The 20983-nt window shown below is 47.2% G+C and overlaps 7 protein-coding genes across 7 annotated transcripts; 2 read left to right on the forward strand and 5 right to left on the reverse strand.

The window, feature by feature from the left end:
- Nucleotides 1–1426: 1426 nt before the first annotated feature.
- On the reverse strand, nt 1427–2376 carry FPSE_09880 (uncharacterized protein; the record flags this gene model as incomplete). The annotated part of the gene is made up of 2 exons (XM_009262997.1): nt 1427–1622; nt 2102–2376. The coding sequence occupies 2 exons, from the start codon at nt 2374–2376 to the stop codon at nt 1427–1429; spliced, it is 471 nt and encodes a 156-aa protein (XP_009261272.1).
- A 2189-nt stretch (nt 2377–4565) lies between these two features.
- FPSE_09881 (uncharacterized protein) lies at nt 4566–5552 on the reverse strand (the record flags this gene model as incomplete). The annotated part of the gene is made up of 1 exon (XM_009262998.1): nt 4566–5552. One exon carries the CDS (start codon nt 5550–5552, stop codon nt 4566–4568), a length of 987 nt encoding a protein of 328 aa, XP_009261273.1.
- Nucleotides 5553–8834: 3282 nt separating this feature from the next.
- FPSE_09882 (uncharacterized protein) lies at nt 8835–9808 on the forward strand (the record flags this gene model as incomplete). Its single annotated transcript, XM_009262999.1, has 2 exons — nt 8835–9333; nt 9384–9808. The coding sequence occupies 2 exons, from the start codon at nt 8835–8837 to the stop codon at nt 9806–9808; spliced, it is 924 nt and encodes a 307-aa protein (XP_009261274.1).
- A 199-nt stretch (nt 9809–10007) lies between these two features.
- FPSE_09883 (uncharacterized protein) lies at nt 10008–12101 on the reverse strand (the record flags this gene model as incomplete). Its single annotated transcript, XM_009263000.1, has 6 exons — nt 10008–10952; nt 11005–11193; nt 11245–11455; nt 11518–11820; nt 11870–11955; nt 12003–12101. 6 exons carry the CDS (start codon nt 12099–12101, stop codon nt 10008–10010), a joined length of 1833 nt encoding a protein of 610 aa, XP_009261275.1.
- A 1227-nt stretch (nt 12102–13328) lies between these two features.
- FPSE_09884 (uncharacterized protein) lies at nt 13329–13695 on the forward strand (the record flags this gene model as incomplete). The annotated part of the gene is made up of 2 exons (XM_009263001.1): nt 13329–13600; nt 13632–13695. 2 exons carry the CDS (start codon nt 13329–13331, stop codon nt 13693–13695), a joined length of 336 nt encoding a protein of 111 aa, XP_009261276.1.
- A 1110-nt stretch (nt 13696–14805) lies between these two features.
- On the reverse strand, nt 14806–15770 carry FPSE_09885 (uncharacterized protein; the record flags this gene model as incomplete). The annotated part of the gene is made up of 2 exons (XM_009263002.1): nt 14806–15645; nt 15726–15770. 2 exons carry the CDS (start codon nt 15768–15770, stop codon nt 14806–14808), a joined length of 885 nt encoding a protein of 294 aa, XP_009261277.1.
- An 886-nt stretch (nt 15771–16656) lies between these two features.
- Nucleotides 16657–18491, reverse strand: FPSE_09886 (uncharacterized protein; the record flags this gene model as incomplete). The annotated part of the gene is made up of 3 exons (XM_009263003.1): nt 16657–17890; nt 17978–18178; nt 18244–18491. 3 exons carry the CDS (start codon nt 18489–18491, stop codon nt 16657–16659), a joined length of 1683 nt encoding a protein of 560 aa, XP_009261278.1.
- Between the last annotated feature and the right edge of the window lie 2492 nt (nt 18492–20983).

A 20983-nucleotide genomic window follows, 5' to 3' on the forward strand; every position in this document is an offset into this window, starting at 1 on the left:
AGGGTCAGTTGTTGGATACCTGTAGACCTACCTTTACATGCAACCGTAGTTTGGGTTTTCTTTGTTATCCCTTCGCATACCTGGGCTCTCGAAACAGTATGCGTCATTGACGTGTTTGTCTTTGGAAGTAGTGTCCTCATGGTAGTCTCAGGGGTGTAGAAGTATCCACGATTTGCAATTATATTCTAAAGCAAAATCCAAGTGGAAGTAAAAGTCGAGGTTGTATATTTATCTTGGTCCATGTTTCCCGTGCAGTCTGGTAATATACTCGTGGCATCAGCTTTGCCGGATTCAATCATCTGGCTGGGGGACCACCGGAGGATCCGATTCGATGGGGGGCCTGTGGGATCTGGCTGACGGGCTCCCATCCTTTAGGAGGGGCCAAGATTGGCATGCAGCATGGCGTTGGTACTGTCTTTTGCTTGGCTAGAATCTCGACATATATACAACAGTCACGCCTCATGTTTGCGTCAGTTGTTTCACAGCAGGAGAAGGCTTGACATTGACGTGCAAGTTTCGTGATTGCACACCGGATCAACTGGACGTTCATGGTTGTTTGCCCTGGAGGAAGGCAATGCTCCAGCACAACGGTAACAAAGCGCGTCTTTATGGATTAGTCACTAAGAGTATCTTCTAATCTATACAAGTTATCAGCCTGGTTTGAAGACATAGTACTCAAGTCTGATACCATAATATCCCAAAGCTGGTCGATGGATGATTTCGAACAGGCTTGGTTCCCACACAACACGGCACAATTATGTATGCGATACCGCTTTATGCCAACAAGCCACACTTCAAAAAGCCCTGTACCCTAGGGCACTTACATGGAAACAAAAGCAACCACAGTGATATTAGTGGCATTATTTATGTGGTTCATAAAAGCATAGGGTGTAAGATTAGTATCTAACTACTCCTAACCATGCTACCCTTTAAGAGAAACCCAGAGGCTGATCTCCAACCACTCTGGGGAGTTAATGGTAAAGTCTGGTCGACCACAAACAATAAGTAAGTGAGACTCGCTCGCCTGCTCGTGCAAAAGGTGATGCGGAAAATTATACAGAGGGCCACGAGAAGCTGAACTGATTAGGGCTGATCCCCCTGTGCTAGTCCTTCTTTCGTTCACATGCATTCGCCCCTCTCAGTGCTGGTAAGAAGTAAAACCTGTAATAGTCCTTACGAAGCTTGCCAGTGTACAGCGCGTTTGTGTTACCTTGGCCATGGAACTACCTTGTCCAAGCTGTCAGGATGTCTAGGGATGTGCAGATGATACATCACAAAATCTCGGACTGGCATCCTGTTTTATTCTGACCTTGCAGGTCAAGTAAAGATAAACTGCGTTAGGGTGGGCAGATGACGCTAAAAGTTGGCAGAAGAGGACCACGAGGCCTGGAGAGATGGGGCTAAGGGGGTGCCATGCAAGGAAAGTTTAGTTGTTTTGCACTGTAGTCATCATGATGTGCAGAGATAGGGCAGCATGCATTATCCATCCGATCACAAGCAAGGAGTCTTCTATTGCTTGGAATGACTTCGCCATCTCTGACTTGTCCGGATTATGGTGCATACGGGATGGCTTGGCCAAGGTAGATAGATGGTGGAGGTATGAGCCTTGGTGTGGTAGATCACTACCAGCGACAGCACAGGTGCAGGCAATATATGGTACCATAAGCAGCTCGGCCAGGCAAACAATGCAGTCTGTGCATGATTGATCCCAATGTATCCCAAGAGTAACGAAGTTGGCATAGCGGGCATTTACAAATATAACAGGGGCTTCGGGGAAAAGGATTATGCCGAATAGGTTGCCTGATATCGGCACGCCAGTCTATTCGCGGTAGAAAGGTGCATGTATTCGCGCGGTCGCGTAGAAAGTGAGTAAAGGAATGCAGAGAGCAGGGGTTACTACAAAACGACAGATCTAATCACATTCACAGTTGGGTCTCTATGATCTGGGTCTCCTTCACGAGTGGCCAGAAAAGATTGGGGCGATAAGAATGTTACGCAAACACTGAACCTTGAGCATCATGTCCAGCAAAAGAACTCTTGGCTGGCCCAGCCTCCGTCCCATTCGGGAGAAGGGTTGGACAGCAGGTATAACGGGACCTACCTTATTCTGGGAGAGAGTTGTGCCAGGCGAGCATCTAGACTGAAAAGGGGTTTGTTCGCTTTCGTTGACAGGAAGCAAGTATCATGCATTCGTGACGCGTTGTGTCGTTGATATGAAGGGTATATGCTGTATTGTTCGAAGGTGGTGGTATCGTAGTCGTAGTTCGAATCGGCAAGGTTTGGTATTGAATCGGGGGTTCGCGTTGTGATGGGTTTCGTCGAGGGATACTGAAGCGTCGTTGGGATAGACTCGATCTCGACATCGTGGAGAGGCATGTTCGATCGCGGGTGACGGTGTTGTTGTAGCAAATAGAACTTGTATGTTCTTATGTAGAAGGGATAAGACGATGAAGTTAAAGGGTGGCACCGCCTGTAGTGGTCACATCGCTTGTACCTGCAGGACTGGTGCTTCGCTCGACAAGATGTAGTTCAGAGGCGTCAACCCTTGATCCGTTCTTTGGGAAGCGCGATGTTGTTGAAGAGGTTGATAGTGCTCCATGGGTTCGTCTAAACCTTCGTGTTCGAGTTCGTCGTAGTATTGTCCTTCCGTGCTTGAGTGTATCGACTGTCGTGAGGAGGAAGTGCAAAGGTTCGTGGTGAACTAGAGTGCAAGGTTTGAAAGAGACCCCATGACAATCCATCAAAGCTGTAAAAGGTTGAGATAAAAATATGAAGGAGCCTGATATGGGAATAGTGTAAAGACGCTATGGCGTTGGAAAATTAGGGGGGATGTTCCCAGGCGTCGTACCCACACTTGGAAGGGGTACTACATCTGGAAGAACTCCAACAAAGAGACACAACTGCTGATAGATAATGAACAGTAAGGTTGGTAATAGAACATAAGATGCACCTCTATGTGACAGGAGTCACGACAGCTTATATTTCTCCGGGAATTGTTGTTTGTCAAGGACAGAAGGTTACAATCGATACTATCACAATGTGTATCGTGTAAAACGCGGCAAAGTTTCTCAAGGAAATGTGATATGGAAATTGTATTGTATTCTTCAAATGTTGTAACTAAAAATATTTATTTGACGAACAATAATATTTTAATGTGCATGTTTGGTTTAACTGCGTACAGCGACAGAGCATTTGGACAAAGAATGAGAAAGAAGGGACGTTTACCCTGCAAACACTGTCATCGGGCTTTTCACAAGCCGAGACAAAAACCCAGTCATATGACGACGATTGACGAGACTCTCTGTGCAGAAAAGTGTATATCATGGCCCAAAGCAGATTGCAAAGCAACCAAGCAACGTTGAATTGTGATTGGGTGCAAGACCTCAACTCGAAGGGTTATATCCGTGGGATTCTAAATGGTCGATAGACGCAACGGTGTTGAACTCCGTTGGTAGATGATTGGTTTACTGATAATTCCATTTCTGTCTTATTACACTTCATCCCATTTCTTCCAGTCTTTCAGTTTACTGTAACCCACTACATGGGGCCCAGGTCGTTCTGTTCACCTACCGTCGACCCTCACAAGAAGGGTATGATCCCCCAAGCATGGGGCTAGACTAGAAGCAGCCAAGTTGGTGGATAGAAATACGGATGGAAGCCGAGAGATCCAAGGCATCTCGCAGTGAGTAAACGACCCGTGTCCCCGGTCATCGTTTCCCTCATCACTCAATGCTAGGTACATGCACACATATCACCGCTAGCAACCATGGTTTCTCACGCCACACAGACCTAGAAACACGTACGTTAATAAGGTCAAGCTATTGCTGTAGGCAAACTCAATGGGCAGTAGTCGCAAAGCTAGGTACTTTAGTCTCCGGTACAAAGAACCGAATCCAGGCGTCTATTCCCGGTGACAGGTCCATCGGTAATCCGCTTGTGTGTGGAGCTGTTTATCTGTAAACCATGCAAATGAACCCCTAAAAACAGCCTCAACGTGTGCGGCACTGTAACACCACCGTTTCCCTCTTTCTCCGCGGGTTGAGAGTAAGCGAGACGCTACCCATTCAAATCTCCCGGGGTTCCGCAGTAGATCAAGCACTGGGACAAACCACTTTGTGTACTGCAAATTATTAGCTATAGTATTAACCATAGTTTTATTACAAGGATTGATGGAAAATATGTATTGGAAGACAAGGGTCGCGGCAAGTTGAGAAACTCGCTGCCTCATTGCACACCCTTATCGGTTGCACGCATGCAGTTCATGCTCCAAGAACAGAGATCTATCTGTAGATCTTAGTCAAGTCTAGACACTCGTCCGGATGTTTGTACAACCCGAGTGTCCTAAACTTGTGTCACCCCGAACCCGTTTAGTTTACGTACACAAAATAAATATAGCACGTATCCAATATTATTACCGCAAGCTATCGAGTCCACAATATTGAATGCTTGTTACTCCTTCACTACCCTATTAGAACAGAAATAATAATGGGCATTCCACTTCATATCATATCCCGTGTCGCATCGCATACAGCACCCTACATACACGCGTCTACCGTGTGTGATGCTCATGGTACGCATGCTGACAATGAGGTTGCGGATGTGAGAGCAGGCGTCGAATTGGCATGCTTGCCTTCACCCAACTCCCTGATATACTGCTGAGCCTCGGTCGCGATGTATTCCTTGATCAAGGTGCACTCGCAGTCTGTGTGCTGCAGCAGCCTCATCTTGAGGTCGTAAACTTGCATGGTCAGGTCGGATACGCAATCGTTCAACTTGCGATTGGCTTGCTCCACGATTTCTTCTTCAATTCGGAGCTGTTTGGCGTCGTCTCGTTTCTTGACGCGGAACTTGTTGGACGCGATCCGGTTTCTTTCCTGGACTTTCTTGCTGTGTTCTTTGTACTCTTGTTCAGGGTCGAATTTTACTTCTTCGTATTCATCTTCGTCATCTTCGTCTTTTTGTTTCGATCGTCGCGGTAATGGCGGTTTGGTAAGTGCTTTTACCTTTCTGCCCCGTTTGGGCTTTTCTGAGGCGGCAGTAGAAGTAGGTTTTGCTTTCGGTGTCTTTCTTGTAGAAACGCGTCTTGTCGATTTTGTGGGTTCGGGTCCGGATTTGGCTGGGTTTCGTTTTTGTCGTCGCTGGTCGGGCTGAGTTGCGGATGAGCCTCGACGACATTGACTTTGGTCAGGTGAACTATTGGGACTTATCGTGTCGGTTGATGGTGAGGCTAAGGTTTGGCTGTATATAGTCGAGGGGGAACCCCATTGCTCCGGTTTATCCTGGTCCAAGATGGAATTGCCGTGAGAGAAACGCTGCTCTTGACCAAGAAGGTTCGGAGCGGTAGCGTTAGCCGACTCGGTAAAGGCAGCATCGCCGGGAGACCACCATTGTCCCCAGTGGGGTTCAGGTAGCATGCCGTATGGGTTCATGCCTGGAACCCCTTGGGAGATGGCGATCATGTCAGGGACAGGCGCGAAGGATTGTACATCGTCGCTGAGTAGGTATTGTTGGGCTGATGGTGGTTGTTCATGGACAGGGCAATCGGTATCCATAGCTGATACTGAAGAGTCCCAAGTGCTTGGGTATCCAAGTCAGTTCACCCCGCGACCAATGGGCCAAGAGTTGAGACGAAGCTTCTGGTGTGCGATTGCAAGGTTGCTACCGCTAGAGCAGGCTGTCAAGTGGATATCTGCTCAAGTAAGTGCTGCAAGCTTGGACATGGAAATTATGTGAATGAGGAGAATATTGTCAATTATAAGTAGTTTAATGGAAACACATTGAAGATGGGGGCAGTGGTAAATCAGAGGGTTCGGGATTGTGTAGAAGGAAGATTTTGGTTTGATCAAAATACCACAAGTGGCAAATACGTATACGCTGTCATTGTTGAGGCGTTGATCAGCTTAGCAAGGGAGAATGGGAGGGGGTCTAGGAAGCGGAAGCGGAAGCCATGTGGAAGGGGAGAAGAAGTTAGAATGCATGCCCAGACTTAAGAGTGGACGTACCATCCAAGCCTATACCGTACGTACTGTGTCAATGTGGATTCAGGCGGCTACAATATAGCAAGCCATGCAACAGGAACAAACCTGGCCAATGCAGAGAGACATTGACATGGACAAATGGACATGGAACAGTCTAGTTTCCGAGTAAAGATAAAGTCACCTCGTTCAGTGCACGATCTAGACCATGAGCTACGTTGTGGACAAGACGAACCATACTGAGTCTTTCCAACGGTGGAATCGATTAATCTACATCGAGTCTGCATCGATACAGGACCCTCCAGTGTCGCGTCGTTAGGCAGGGGTCTCATCTGGGCTGAAGAGATGAAAGCCTACTAGATGGCCCGGAGATAATTGCGAGACAGATGGCCTCTCCACTATGATACAATTGGATTCTGATACATCATATATGGACATGACATCTCCAGAGGGTCTTGAATAAAGCCATTCCACGAATGGGTTAGTTGCACCCTGCACAGAAGGGTGGAGATGGAAGAGGCATGACATCTCGGCCCCAGCGGCTGAAAGATAAACCGGTTATAATCTAGCTCTACGCGAACGGGCAAATAAGAGGAGACGAAAAGAGGGAAAGAGAGAAAAGTAAGAAACAGCGGGAGACGAAAGACCAAGCCAAAATGATAGTCAACTGTTCCTATTGGCTTCGGAATGAAATCCGAAGAAGATAATTGGTGGACTCTATTTCAGGATATGTGATTGGAGTAGTGTTGCATGTTTAATTGGAGCCATCATCTCTCATGTTTTTGTTTTTGTGAAGAGGAACAGGGAAGTGACCTTTATGCAGACAGCCACACACTTACTCACCGTGTGTATCTAGACACTCATACACAAAGACACACCACAGAATGTTGACTTGAGACAAATAATCCCAGAGCCTGAGAAAGAGAAAGAAGAAGGAAGAAGAAAGGATGATAACTTGGCACATGAATCGCAATCCCACAATGAAATTGGCTATCCAGGGTAATCGGAGACCAGCAACGACAGCTGATCTTCAGCTAACCATAAAGCATTCAGAATAAAAACGAAGAGAGAGGCAAATTGAGAAGAATTAGTAGTGTTAAAAATGAAAGAGGATATGAAGACGAAACAGTCTCGACAAAAAAAAGATGGGTGTCATGTCTTGTCTTGTTTTCTGTTGGTCAGCAAGAAACAAACTCTCAGTCTCGTACAGTGCTTGGCCGGAATGGTACTACCATGTATGTACTATGTATTAGCCAACTTGATCCTGACATGCAGAACTTGCATCAAAGGGTGTGTTTTCTCAACAGGCTGCTGGCAGGGTCTTCGACATGATTAGCCCGCTAGCCATGGCAATCCCTCCGAGGCAAGAAAAGGAACAGACAAATCATCGAACTGCTAGCGTTACACAACGTTAATGTCTCTGTCTATTCTCCACAACGTCTGTCCCTTGCCGCATAGACCTAAAGTAAAAGTCAGGAGACAACTCTCCGCACCATCAGACAGAGGAAACGCCAAGGCCCAGACTGGATTGGACTAGGTGTGGATGGAATATGGATAACCAGGTATGCAAGTTTGCTTCCCTGCCATATTTACATACTTTATTTCAAGATGAATCCTTGCATGACTTATCCGGACCCGGTGTCTTCCCTGGACTAGCGGGTGATCAAGCACATGTCTAGGAAACAGTACGCCGAGTACCTACCGGCGGACACTGAATTGACTCTTTTTAAAGTAACAGATTAGTTAGTAAAATTGCCATTTCAGTTGTACCAACCACCAAAGTAACAGATTAGTCAATACCCGATTAGTTGATACACAAATAAAGATCTGACATGACATATCTCGCTAAATGACAGAGATAGCGGATCTGCCACGCTACCCAACTCCACGAGTTTGTACAGCAGTCTAGTTATCAGACGAGAGCATAATTCGCTATCCCTGGCGACAATAGCGATGGCATGATACCTCGGTGAGCACTTCAAGATTATCTCTGGCCGATGGAGGGTTACATAGCTGCAAATCAGGAGGAATGGGCCGCTAGCTTTTCGATTTCCTGACTCAAGTTACATTATATGTACACTGAACAGCAAAGGAAGGTGACATAAACTGACAAGTTATTTAGAGCTGAGATGTAACCACAGTGTTGAGTTCTGCAGGATGACGTATTGAGTTTCAGGGTTTATACGCAAAAGTACGGTGGTACATGATGTTCGTAGCAGGCCTCCGAGAGTGCGTCTGCTGAAGAGCATCCCGACTCGTTGGCTGCCAACTGCTGTTCAAGTCTACGTCCTGTATCTAAACTCAGTCCATTGTATCTATTTTGTCTCATTTTCATGGAAAACGTACTGTTCTGGGAACGAAAGTATTGATCCGAGCTACCTAGCTTGCTCAGGGGTGTCAGGGAGGTACCGTTACAGAGCCCAAGTCGAAGTGCCGAGCCTGACTGTCTGGGCTAATAACTGACAGATCCATAATGTTCCAGGGACTGGTTTCTCTCCTTCGTCATTTCCTAGGTCTCTTTTCCCTCGGATTTAGTTTCTCGTCATCTTTTCACACATGCATCTCGTCTACTTGGACGCAGAAAAGTTGGCCTCCTATGTCTTGGGTACAAAGATAAGAATCCTGGTCCAAGTAGCATAAGCTGACCTTCTACTTTTGCTCTTATGCTTCCATCGGCCAATTGTTTTGATGCCCTGGTGAGGAGGCGGTGGTTAAGATGGTGTTGAGATGTAGCCACACAACGCACCTCTTATGCACCATGATGATTCACTGCAACAATGCCTTTCGCCATCGGGGCCTCTTTTCCTGAGAAGCTCTCAGGAGATTTTCCTCTCTTCTCTCAACCACAATTCCCTCAAAATGTATGGCTTCTCTTCTCATTCCTCCTCTTCGAGCTCCCTCGCTCATTCAGCTCTTCACCCGCCAGAAACATTCCCCATCCCAAAATCTGCATCAACATTTCGCTCCTCTCGGAAGCAAGAATCCGAGGACACCGCTGAAATGATACTGACCGACACCAACGATAGCCGCAGTCCCTCCCCCGTCCCACTTTCCAGTATCTGTTCGCGACATTACATCTTTGCGGCGCTTGAACGCCGTGATTACATGCTCCGACAACCGCGTCCTATTCGTTCGGCCGACGACCTCGACGACATCCAGTTAAAACGATGCTTTGAGATACTTCACGCGTGTCACAAGGCATCTGAAGTCGATGCGACTCTTATTTCGACGAGAGAAACCATGGAGTATTTCCTGGATGCTGTATTCAGCGATTGGGCGGCAGATGGAAATGACGTGATGACAATGCCAGAGATGGACTTTGTTGTGAGAGGCTACCTCAGAGCTGGCAACATCTGCAGTAAGAGCACTAGCACATGACTGTTGTGTGGCCCTAACGTAAACTCCCAGGCCAACCAAGCGAGCATCGAACACCCTCCGCCTGCATCGACTGCGCAAACTGCCAGACCCCCGTCTACTGTGTCGTGACCTACCAAACCCAACCAGCACAACTCACTGCCTGCTTCTCAACTCAAGTACCGACCCCGTATCCAAGGGAACCAATACAAAACCGGGTCTCCCCGATACAACGACCTGATGTTCGCTTCAACCAAGACGAGAGCTGGGTATCCGAGCTGAGACAAAATATGATGAGCTCTTGCGACAAAAGGGTGTGCAGATACAACAAGCGTCTTGCTATCTTCCGCGCAAGAGTCTTGATCAGGGGATGGGCTCGGGGAAGTGTTGAAATGGGCAAAGACATTGAAGTCCAGTCTTTCGTGCGGAAGGAGGCTGTTCGTGCTAGTTTTTCTATGTTGGTGCAGGCTGGAAAATGAGTTTGGGAATTGGACTGGGCTTGGTTCAAGAATGTTGACTTTGGACACTCTCACTGGGATTCGGGAGTGGAACAGATATATGGGCGCTTGCATCGCGGCACAAGGTGTCATCATATCAGATGAGTTTTGGAGCTCACTACTACGCAAGATACCAGGGTGATGATTGAACAAATTGACATTTCTTTCTTTATAGCCTAACCTAGTCCACTTCCTGCAAGTGCTGCTTGATCGACCTCAACCCACCCGAAGGAGAGTGATCATGTCCCTCATGATCCTCATGTCCATCCTCAGACCAATCCGGAAAACCATCGTCAAATAGATCCTCCAATGCCTCACGTTTGTCCTCGACGCTCTTTTTCTCATCTCTCATAACCTCCTCCCACTGTTTAAACTCGGCATCCGTCAACAGGCATTCATCCAGCACCTTTTCAAGCGCCTTGTGGTCCAGGTTCTCCCCGATAAACACCAGCTCTTGACGTCTGTCGCCCCACTCGCCGCCCTTTTCGATATCATGCTGTACGAGGCCGTCTACTTCTGCATCGCCTGTCATGTAGTCCTCTGCTGGAAGGGTGCAGAACCATGGTCTTCCACCTGTCATGGTGAGCATTGCGCCAGCTTGAGACCAGTCTCCTGCGCGGTGAGGTCGCGTTGCTAACAGAAATTCGCCCTTCGAGCGGAAAAGACGGGCGAAGATGGGATGGTTTCGCTTAGTTTCCAGGATGACTTCGTTGGGTGGGGTAAAGTAATCTTCTGTCTTGTCCATCTCTGCTTCAGCGAGTCTTTGCTTCTTGGATGCCGGCTCTGGTGAAGGTGCCGACTCAATGGTCGAATGTGAGCTTCGAGGCGATGAAGGTGCAGAGCGTTTGCCGCGTGATGAAGACGAGTCTTCAGTTTCTCGGTCAACGTCTGCGGATGGGTCTTGAGCATCTGCGTAGTCCACCATTTCAAGGTCATCATCTTCCTCGCCTTCTTCATCGTTGTCCTCCTCATCCTCCTCGGGATTCTCTAGTTGAAGAATGAACTTGTCATACAGCAATGCCCATAGCCGTCGAGGGTGGAAAGGTCTATGACGGGTATAGATGCAGCTCCTGACAGAGTACTCTTCCGTCTCAGGCTTTGGTGTAAGAACATTACGTCCATTGACCTGTGCCAGTCAGTATTGGTAGGACATTATTTGCGGTGATGTGTCGATTTACCTCGCGGACAGTCATGTCATGAAGATCTTGAAGCCAACCGTAGCCTGCTTGTGCAACTTGAAGATTAAACATGCCTGTGTTGACAATTTGTTTGACATCAACCTTTCCATAGCTGGACTCAATTACCTTGGCCCGATGGTTGAGCTTCTTAATTAGGTCCAGTAGACGAGGCTTTGTGGATGCGTCGACCTGGCAATTGGTCAGTATAAAATTAATTAATTAAGAATGCTTTTGACCGACCATGTCCAGTTTGTTAAGAATAATAACATCTGCAAACTCGATTTGATCAACCATGAGATCCGAGACCGTTCTTTCGTCCTCTGGTGTGACATCGTCTCTTCGAGAGGATAGCAGGTCGCCTGTGTCAAAATCGTGGAGCATGGTGAATGCGTCAATGACAGTGACAGTCGTATCGAGTCTGGCAAACTTTTCCAGACCACCAGCTTCCTTCCTACCACAAAGTCAACAATCACTCCAACCCTCGGCCGTTGTTGTGCAAAAGATAAAACTTACAGCTGCTTGAGAACTTTGACCATGTCAGCATCAAGTCCAGGTGCACCCTCAATAGACCCCATGGCATCCATCTGCTCCGCCAATCGTGAGTCAAACGTCTCAGCGACCTGCTCAGGCTCGCTGATACCGCTGCTCTCAATGATGATGTAGTCAAACTCTTGCAATTGAGAGAGACGAACAAGCTCTTCCAGGAGATCTCCTCGGAGCGTGCAGCAAATGCAACCATTTTGGAGGGAGATGACTTTTTCTTGCGTCTTGTTAACGCGATGGGTTTGTTTGATGAGAGACGCATCGACGTTGATACTAAAAGGTCAGAAAATTCGACTATGTTCGAGGGTCATCAGCGACTCACGCTCCTATATCATTGACCACGACAGCGATGCGAAGGCCATGTTCACTTCTGAGGATATGTTGGAGAAGAGTTGTTTTACCGGCTCCCTGGGTGTGGTTAGAAAGAATGTAATGTCAAACGGTGAAGACCATACCAAGAATCCGGAGAGGAGTGTCACAGGTAATGCCTTTAGAGGAACACTGTGCTTCCTGATACCCTTGCTCTTGGCGCCTTTGACCTTGGTCTTCGCCATTTTGGAAGCCGGAAAAGGGGATACTATAAACAAGAGGATAGAGGAAGAGTAATGAGAGATTGGCTAATTTGAGAAGTAAGAAGTAGGATTTCTTACTCTTGAAGCCAGATATTTCTACTCGTTCTTGACTTACACGAGACATCATCCGTGCTCATCAAGGTGTGATCCCTGGAGGCCATCAGGGTGAGATTGTGTAAGTACCTTGATGACAATTTGGGTTACTCGATTGGCCACGATTGACGAAACGACTCGATCTAGATTGTAACAGGACTAGATAGTAGCTTATTGAGGAAATATTGGGGCATGTGGAGCTGCCAAAAGGGTTGACAAGATTCAGGAACTGGACACGTTGAGGCCAACCAGGTAGAGTGCAATGCTAAGCACTAGTTTTCAGCCATTCAATCAATCTGTTAATATGCATATCGGTTCATTGCTTCAGAAGGTTTGGTCATGGTATTGCACGAGGCTTGCCAGTATTACCCTCCACAGTCAACTGAGCAAGAGATCTAGATAAACGATTCAAAAGATGAACAAAGTTGGGTCAGATACATTATAAATACCTCCATGACCATTGGATCAACGAACCATGTTGAGGTACGCATCGTCATCAAAGTCAATTTGGATCTAAAAGGGTTTCTGAAAGATCAACCCTGTTGACCAGCTGAGAACCTTGATGTCTTGGGCAACATCATGTCTTTCAATGGCGAGCATATGATTTAGCATTACTATATACCGCGGAATATTGTATTCGAACTAACTGATCCTGTATTCTGGCTAGTTGGATATACCCAGTCATGGATATCGCCAAGGTCAGAGTCCTTGTACATAATGTAATATGTAGTATTCTGTATTTATTGTCTCACAACGATACAGTACAGATGGTCGCGCGGTAGCAATAATGAAGACATTGCAGTCAGGAAAGAAAAAGGCAATGTCGGATGGTTGTGCATATTGTGCGACACCCCATCATCGTTCACTTCCTTTGATATACTCTTCTTCCGGAATTCGTTTCAATCATGGCCACGCGCCTCCGAACCATCACATTTAGGGTAGCGCCGCTGCCCGTGTTTCTCTGAACACCTCTCGGCTCCAACGCGTTACCGCTCTCCCCGTCAACAACATCTACTGCTTGCACTGCTTTCGTACGGCGAAGGATGAGCTCACCAAAAATATGAGTCTACCAAGAGCCCGAAAGCCCGCTCCCGCGACCTACTTCCCCGATCCCTAATGTCTCCCCATCGCAATCCTCCCAAGCTCGACATTCAACCAAGCGATGCGACCTGGAAGGAAGATGTCAACCAACTTCAAATGAGTATCAAATTGTGCCAAGCACTGATTGATAAAACAAAGCCCGGTGAAGAAATAACTGCATCAGTCATTGAGAAGATGGTACTAGAAGCATTGTTCTCTCAGTACCAAACAATCAGGGATCCAAAGAATCGCGTCATTGGTCATGTGCTCTTCTCAAACCTTCTGGTGACGGTTGGAACACAAACTCAGTAGGTCTCCTTTGACCACAAATTCCGATAGACTGGGAAAGATGGACAGCATTGGCAGCTGGATTCGAATTGAGATGTACTTCTCCATGATTTAGAACTAAAGAAAGCAGACATGGTGATGGGTGGTCTCAGTTACATGGACAGCTCTTACACGCCCCTGAAAAGGAGTTTAAGAGTTCATGGGAAGAGATTAGGCATCCGTCTTGCTTAGATAGAGTACAGGTCATAGTTTATCTATAAAGATAGATCTTGATGGGATAAACTCTTCTATTATAACCGCTCCTAGTAGTCCTATTACATGAGTTTGGCCAGAATAGCTTGACATGTCATGTGCCAAGGCATCATCTCTAATGATTCGTTTTCCTCGCTTGTTGGTCACGGATTGTCGCTTCGCTTCCACAAGCATAAAGAAGTTAGCTATCTGCCTATTCTAGGGGATTCTGCAGTGTCCTCTACCATCATTGGCCTTGAATGTTCCAAAGTGGGGAGTTTCGACGACACTTGATCTCTTTGGAGTAGTCTTCTGGCACCTCTGTTTATATGTAGCAGCTGTAATAAATGTATATATACTGTAATATTGAAGATAACCTCATCAAACAATACAGTAAGCGACCGTGGTGTAGTGGTTAGCATTAACGCCTTCCAAGCGTTAGAGAGGGGTTCGATTCCCCTCGGTCGCATTCCTTTTTGCCTTTTTGATTCTTTATTGATGCTTGTGGAGAGATTGTGATACTTTTGGACATTTTTTTTCGATCTGTCGTGATGGTGTAGACAGATATCTGGGACATCAAGGGCGAGTTGGTTGGTTGACTGACTGGCCGATTAGTGGGGCCCCTGGAGTCTTGGACACGTGACTGTGATCGCATGCCGAGGCAAGTGGGTATGAAAAATTAGCCTCTACTCCACTTTAGACTACAGAAATAAATAAACTAAACAGTATGCTTTTAGCTGCATAAGCTGATCAATTAATTTCGTCTTTTATGCCCCCAGCAGCCAACTTTTCTGATACTCTGATGCGAGGTGGGAATCCTTCTAATTGGCTGAAAGTCTGGTCTCTCTCGGGCGTGAAGGGGATGCTCGTTACTACTGATGCACCAGGTCACTCAACGAAATACAACAGGTGCATCAGAAAGATATACAGACATGCTGTATTCGTCATTAGTCGATGTTGTTACCCTTCATCAAGTGTATTCAATCAAATCAAACTATGCTTTGGCACCACCGTTCATCCCATACTTGTAATGCCATCCTTCACTCTGCATATCCATCCTGATCTTATACTGCGACTCGGCAATTCTCAAAACATCCAAGTCAATGTCAACAATCTCCATCTTTTCCTCTCCCACTTCAATTCTTCCCAAGGGTCCCAGAATCGGCATATTGACACAACTCAGCCCTCCAGCATTGCAGAACGCCACAGCAGCTGTGTTTTCAAAAGCTCGCGCCGTCAAAGCACAGTTGAGGAACAGCCGTTCCGAATCAGGGTTCAAATCACCCCCTTCATCGCCCGCATCGCTCATGAACCAGTACGACGGAATGAGGATGATATCAGCACCATCATTCACAAGTGCTTTGAAAGCTTCTGGGAAAGCAAGATCCCAGCAGATAAGCATACCAGCGCGTACAGGCTTACCATTGGCATGTTTCAACGGCGTGTCGAAAGCTATGTGCGGCGTGTGTGTTGATGAAGTCAAGTGAGGTCGTTCAGGATGCCACAGGTTCTTCTTCTGGTACGCGCTGCAAATCTCGCCGGTTCCTGCAGCTAGAAAGTACGCCATGTTACGAAGCTCTTCATCTTTGCTGTTGGGGACATTGTGGACTTCGCAGATTGTGCCAGGGACGATGTTGATGTTGAGTTCTCGAGCGAGATCCTGGTATTTTGAAAGATAGTCTGCTGATTTCTTGCTTGCAGACACGAATTCAGGGTGTTCGGGTTCCCATGATGTGAGATGGAATTCTGGTAGGAGAGCTATATCGCAGCCCTTTTCCGCAGCAGACCTCAGATGACTTTCTGCTTTGGCAAAGTTCTCTTCGAGAGCGATGGACTGTTAATGTATGAGTCAGTTTTTGTATGACATCAACCGAGGTCGAAATGATTTATGCTTAATCCCTGCTACCGACCTACCTTGGGCTCAAACTGTATAATGGCAATCTTGTACACAGGCGCCATTTTGATAACTCTTTTGATAGACAAACATAAATAGAAAAAATAAGGAAAATGATCACGTCTCTCTCAAAGGAACGGAAAGCGCGGAGATATCGGTAGTTCGGCAACTCATTCGAATGTAGCGCATTCCAGTCTCCACTGATATTGATTGATATTAGGTAAAAGAGAAGATACCCTGTAGTAGAAGAGCAGATGATTTTCGTCTCATTGCGGCTGGGGAAACAATGGTTTAATATTATAGATGCCCTCAATTTGCTTGTCTATTTCTTTCTGCTTTCGGAATGTTTGTGTATCTTTTGCACTAACTGTGTGACACGAGGGCCGCCAATCATTTCTCTAGGGATGATCATGATGCAAAGTGAGGGGAAATTTACCGTTTGAGTGGGATAACGCCACTGGCTCATTCGTAATGAGGGTGTTGGGGTAATAGGTTCGAGCATCTGATGATGGAACAAGTGGCCAATGGTCAATTTAAGTATAGTAAACTTGGGACAAGAATATATCATTTTAGATAGAAAGTGGCGCCTGTCATTTACATCATACATCAGCTATGTAGCCGTACGATCGAGTCAAGTTACCCCAATGACATACCGCTGAACCACTTTGCCGACCAACAAGACGGAACAACCCCTGTCACGAACCAGCATGAAACCAGATCATCCAGAGTTCCAGCAGCCCGCAAACTAGGACACTTGTCAAGTTGAAACACAACGACATGCGATCAGACTCATGCTGAACACGTGCAAAGATATATCACACCGATGATTGTGCCTTGAATCAGATAAATTGATTTAATGTATAACTCCCATGTTTTCAAACACTTTCTATGCCGTTTTACCGTTAAGTTATATGTTCACTCCCAAATATATACAAGAAGTCATTTCAAGATTTATGCCCGGCACATGCGGCCATCCTTTGCAACATTCCAAACCTCGCTGTTAACACCCCTCCAGTTGTAGAGCACAGACTTGGGGTCCCACTTCTTCTTGATAGTCAGAAGACGATCATAGTTGGTGCCGTAAAAGGTCTCCTTCCAGTTGGGCTGGTTGAAGTCGGCCTCGTTCATGTATGTTCCACTGCCAGGAGTCACAGCGATGATCTGAGGCATGTAAACCTCGGTGATCTTCTTCTGGTCGGCAAGCATGTCGTCCCAACGTGTAACATCCCAGAGAGTACCCATCTGCAACGACATGATAGCCTTGCGCCAAGCAGGGAGAACGGCATTCGACACACCCTTAGGAGCCTTGAAAGTACCGCTGCTGCCAGCCATGACAAGACCGTTGGATAAAATGCTGCGGATGACCTTGTTGAAGGCGACGTTATCGTTCTCGAGAACAGATCGAGGAATCAGACGACCGCCGTACTGGAATTGAGACGCCTCGATATGGCCGTTGGGAAGAGGGCCGTTGTAGAGTTCATAGTGGTCTCGGAAACCCAATGTGGTATAAGACACGCTGAACTTCAGGCCATTCTTGGTGAGGTAGTCGGTGAAAGGAGCAAGAACCTTGTCACGGACATAGTCGCCAGTTGAGTTAGCAAGGGTGACAGGCTTGATGGAAAGACCAGCAGCAGTCATGAGGTAGACGACGGTAGGACCAAGGTCGACCATGGCAGGCAGAAGCTCGTGGAACTTGGTAAGAGCAGCATAGTAAACATCCTTGTCTGTTCCTGCACCCAGAGTCAGGGTAGCACCGCCGATGGTAGTCGTCTTGTGAGCGCGAAGAGTCATGGACGTCACAATGGCAAAGTTTCCAGCGCCGCCACCGCTCAGAGCCCAGTACAAATCACTGTTCTCTTTGGCAGAGGCACGGACGATGCGGCCCGCGGCAGTAACAACCTCAAACTCGAGGGTGTTGTCGGCGCCGAGGCCAAAGCTAGTGCTCAGAGGAGAGTGGCCGCCGCCTAGAGTGAAACCAGCAAGACCAACAGTAGGACACTCGCCGGGAACACCAGTGAGGCCGTTGGCGTTGGCAAACTCGACAGCCTCGGCACCTTGGATACCTGCGCCTAGCTTGAACGCGGGACCACGGTAGAGGTTATCGGCCCATTCGACGACTTCCTTGGTCTTGAGATGGTGTGTCCAGATAGCAAGGGAGGCTGCACCAGTGGAGCGACCAAAGTAGCTAGGAAATAAATTCAGTAAATAAGCTTATTCCCTTGTATTTCTCTTGTACTATTTGTTGCGGGTAACATCGGCAAAGGGAACTTACTCGTGTGCTGTGTTACGAATAACTAGACGGATATTGTTGTCGTTGGCGAAGCGGACTGCAGCCGCGACTTGCCGGGCGTTGGAGACCTTGACAGCGTAGCTGGGATAATTTCCAACAAGACAGGGACGACTCTGTGCCAAGAAGGGGTCACAGCTCTGGTTGGCAAAGAACTGCTGCATTACCGAGGACGATGACTCGATACTATAGAAGACAGATGATTAGCCTCGGTGAATTGTAGATGGGACGAATGTGACGGGTTCCCATACTGAGTCTGTGGCAACATCCAAGCGCTCTGCAAGGCTGCGCAAGCATCCGCGTCGTAAGTGGGATCGTGGCATGGTGATCCAATGGGCACGGTCTTGATGAGGGTTCCGTCAACGGTCTTGTTCAGCGAAGCCCAAGCGTTATTTGATGGCCAGCAGGCGTCGCTTGGCATGCAACGACAGTTGGGGGCGGCACTAGTACGGGCGATTAATGCTAGTGGCAAGAGTGCCAGCGAAAGAAGAGACTTCATGGTAACGACTGTTGAGAGTGAGTGGAGTGAACGGTGCAAGTGGCTTGACTTTGACAGGAGCAGTATGGCAGCTATTTAAACCAACTTGGATATCTTGAACCAACATGCATTTGTTATCTGGTTACATCGCCACCCCAAGGATCCCGATCTTCCAGACTTCCAGGACAGCCTGTCATGCTTCTCCCCGCAGGGGGAAATGTCCCATCTGGGCAGGTCGTTCTGGGGAAAATGCAACACTGTAGGGATGTCGACCCCTGCGACGAGATATTTTTGACGGCTGAAGCAGGGGCGGAAATTAGTGCTTCAAGCAGACCTGCCATTGATCAGGCCATCTCGGAAGATGGCAAAGACGAATTCTTGGCTTTGGAGCTGGACCAACGAAAAGGGGTCTGTCCAGGAATCAGGCATGCAATAATAGCACGTCTTAAGCCTGATCTATCGAAATGGTCCGAGATGCCGGTTCGCTGAGGGGAATCCGCCAAGCTACGCTAGAGAAATAGACCCTGGATACTCACGTGGAGAGGTGTATCAATCTGCAAGAGCTTCTTTACATGAGCTTGAGTCAGAATGTCTGAATGGCTATGATAGTAGGCATGTATCCATAGTCATGTAGTCTCAAACTTGACTGACCAACTGAGTAATTAGCTTCAACAGTCGATGAAGCGGGTCACGATAGCCCAGCTAATATACGTGTCCACTGTACCCGCAACTAGCACCAATGCTTAGCACATCCTAGACTCCACTGATGGCTGAAGGAGTTGGTTCATGCAGTCGAGGTTTCACCCAGAAACACGGGAGTGATATACGTGATGCACTGCCTCTTCAACTCCGTACTATCGCATAGTGATAGTCATCATGGGTTTAGATCCTTACGGTGATTAAAATGTTTACCCACCGATTGACAGATGAGCTGAATAAATACCCAAGTCAACTGAATGGTAGCACTCATCGTAGACCAAGGCCGAGACCAAGTAGCTGAACCAATGAGCATCAGCTAACATGACTCAGTGTGGTAGATTCGGATGACCTCGGTATTTTCGCTACTCGGTGCTACGCTCAGGGGTTTTAGTCCAACCTGTTGGGCTCATCCACTAGTTGACTTGGCTAGTCAAGCTTGATAAGCCACTTGGCGAAACCATTTCCCGAAATGGTGTCAAAGAAAAAACAAGAACAGGACAAGAACAACATCAAGGAAACGGCGGTTGATGCTACTTGAATGTTAAATTCTTATACCTCTCTATCGACATATCTACTCCACAAAGTGCCTGTAATATGTTTGTATGTGTATCACGATAACAGCATGGCTCACGTTGCAGACAGTGCTGTTGTCGTCTTGTTTCGTAGTGACATCCTCCATTCAGATCCTCGCGGTCAACTGGTTTCTTGAAAATTTAATTCCACTGAAGCAAGATATGTTCTGCATAAAAAACAGAAATAGTCTTGGCAACCCTTGACCCTGAAATGAAGAGGAGCATGTCATCCCCTTCCTATACACAACGGACGAGAGCTGGACGAGCCGGCTGTAGATCTTGTGGGCCTTGGTCGTTACGGGTACTCGGGAATCGGATACTCAGATCCAGGATGGGCAAGTGTTGATCCGTATCCTCTCTTGGAGTATGATCTACAGCCATTTACGCTTTGGCCCATCCGTGCAACTGGAATTTATCAACTCAGCTTGCCTGCATCCACTTTCTGTCGATTTTCAAAATTAAACGTCTTGTCGAGATTGGCCGACAGTGTCGCTTAATGGGAATAACATGAATTCCGTCCATGACGCCACAAACATACTTGCTTGCATCCGTATGAACCAACATATACGATATGCCAGATACAGCCTAGGAGAGAAACATAGACAACAGAATGAAAACAGGGTTTGAAGACACATCTCACGATAGCTTCACCTTGAGCTGATGATCTCTTGATTTCCACACACACCACACCTCGGTACTTGGGCCGGATTTGCAACACATGAACTCATTCTCGCCAATCATGGCTGTTTCCCGCGGGAACACCTCAAACTGGATCTTGATACTGATCGACAGAGATTATGCCAAGCTCCCGGCACTCGAACTCGGTATTACTCGTTCAAACTACGTTTGGACGAAAACGTAGAACAAACTTTTCCCAACTTTCAAGTCCGGTGTTTTCCTTGGCACCCCTTAGTTTACAAACTATCTTAGCTTGCTGGAATATACAGCGGGTGGTGGCGCTACAGTTCCGCACGACTGTTCCATACTTTCCATCTGTGCACGTCTGACCACACAGACTAAAATCGTGCCAAGCGCGCTTCCAATATGTAGTATTTATCTCTTCCGTAGCCACCTAGATGGGTCTTTCTTCTCTCTAGTGTGCCTTTTTGAATCAAACCCTTTGCCCGCCAGGGCTGATTGTTCCTGAATCTGTTTTGCTTTTTAACTTTGACCATATATCTAACAACGGTAACCTTGCCAAAAAAAGAAAACATACTGCCGATGCATGTGTCTTAAATTGTT

The sequence above is a fragment of the Fusarium pseudograminearum genome, chromosome 4 (assembly GCF_000303195.2).
Source record: "Fusarium pseudograminearum CS3096 chromosome 4, whole genome shotgun sequence".
In the NCBI taxonomy this organism is placed as follows: domain Eukaryota; kingdom Fungi; phylum Ascomycota; class Sordariomycetes; order Hypocreales; family Nectriaceae; genus Fusarium; species Fusarium pseudograminearum.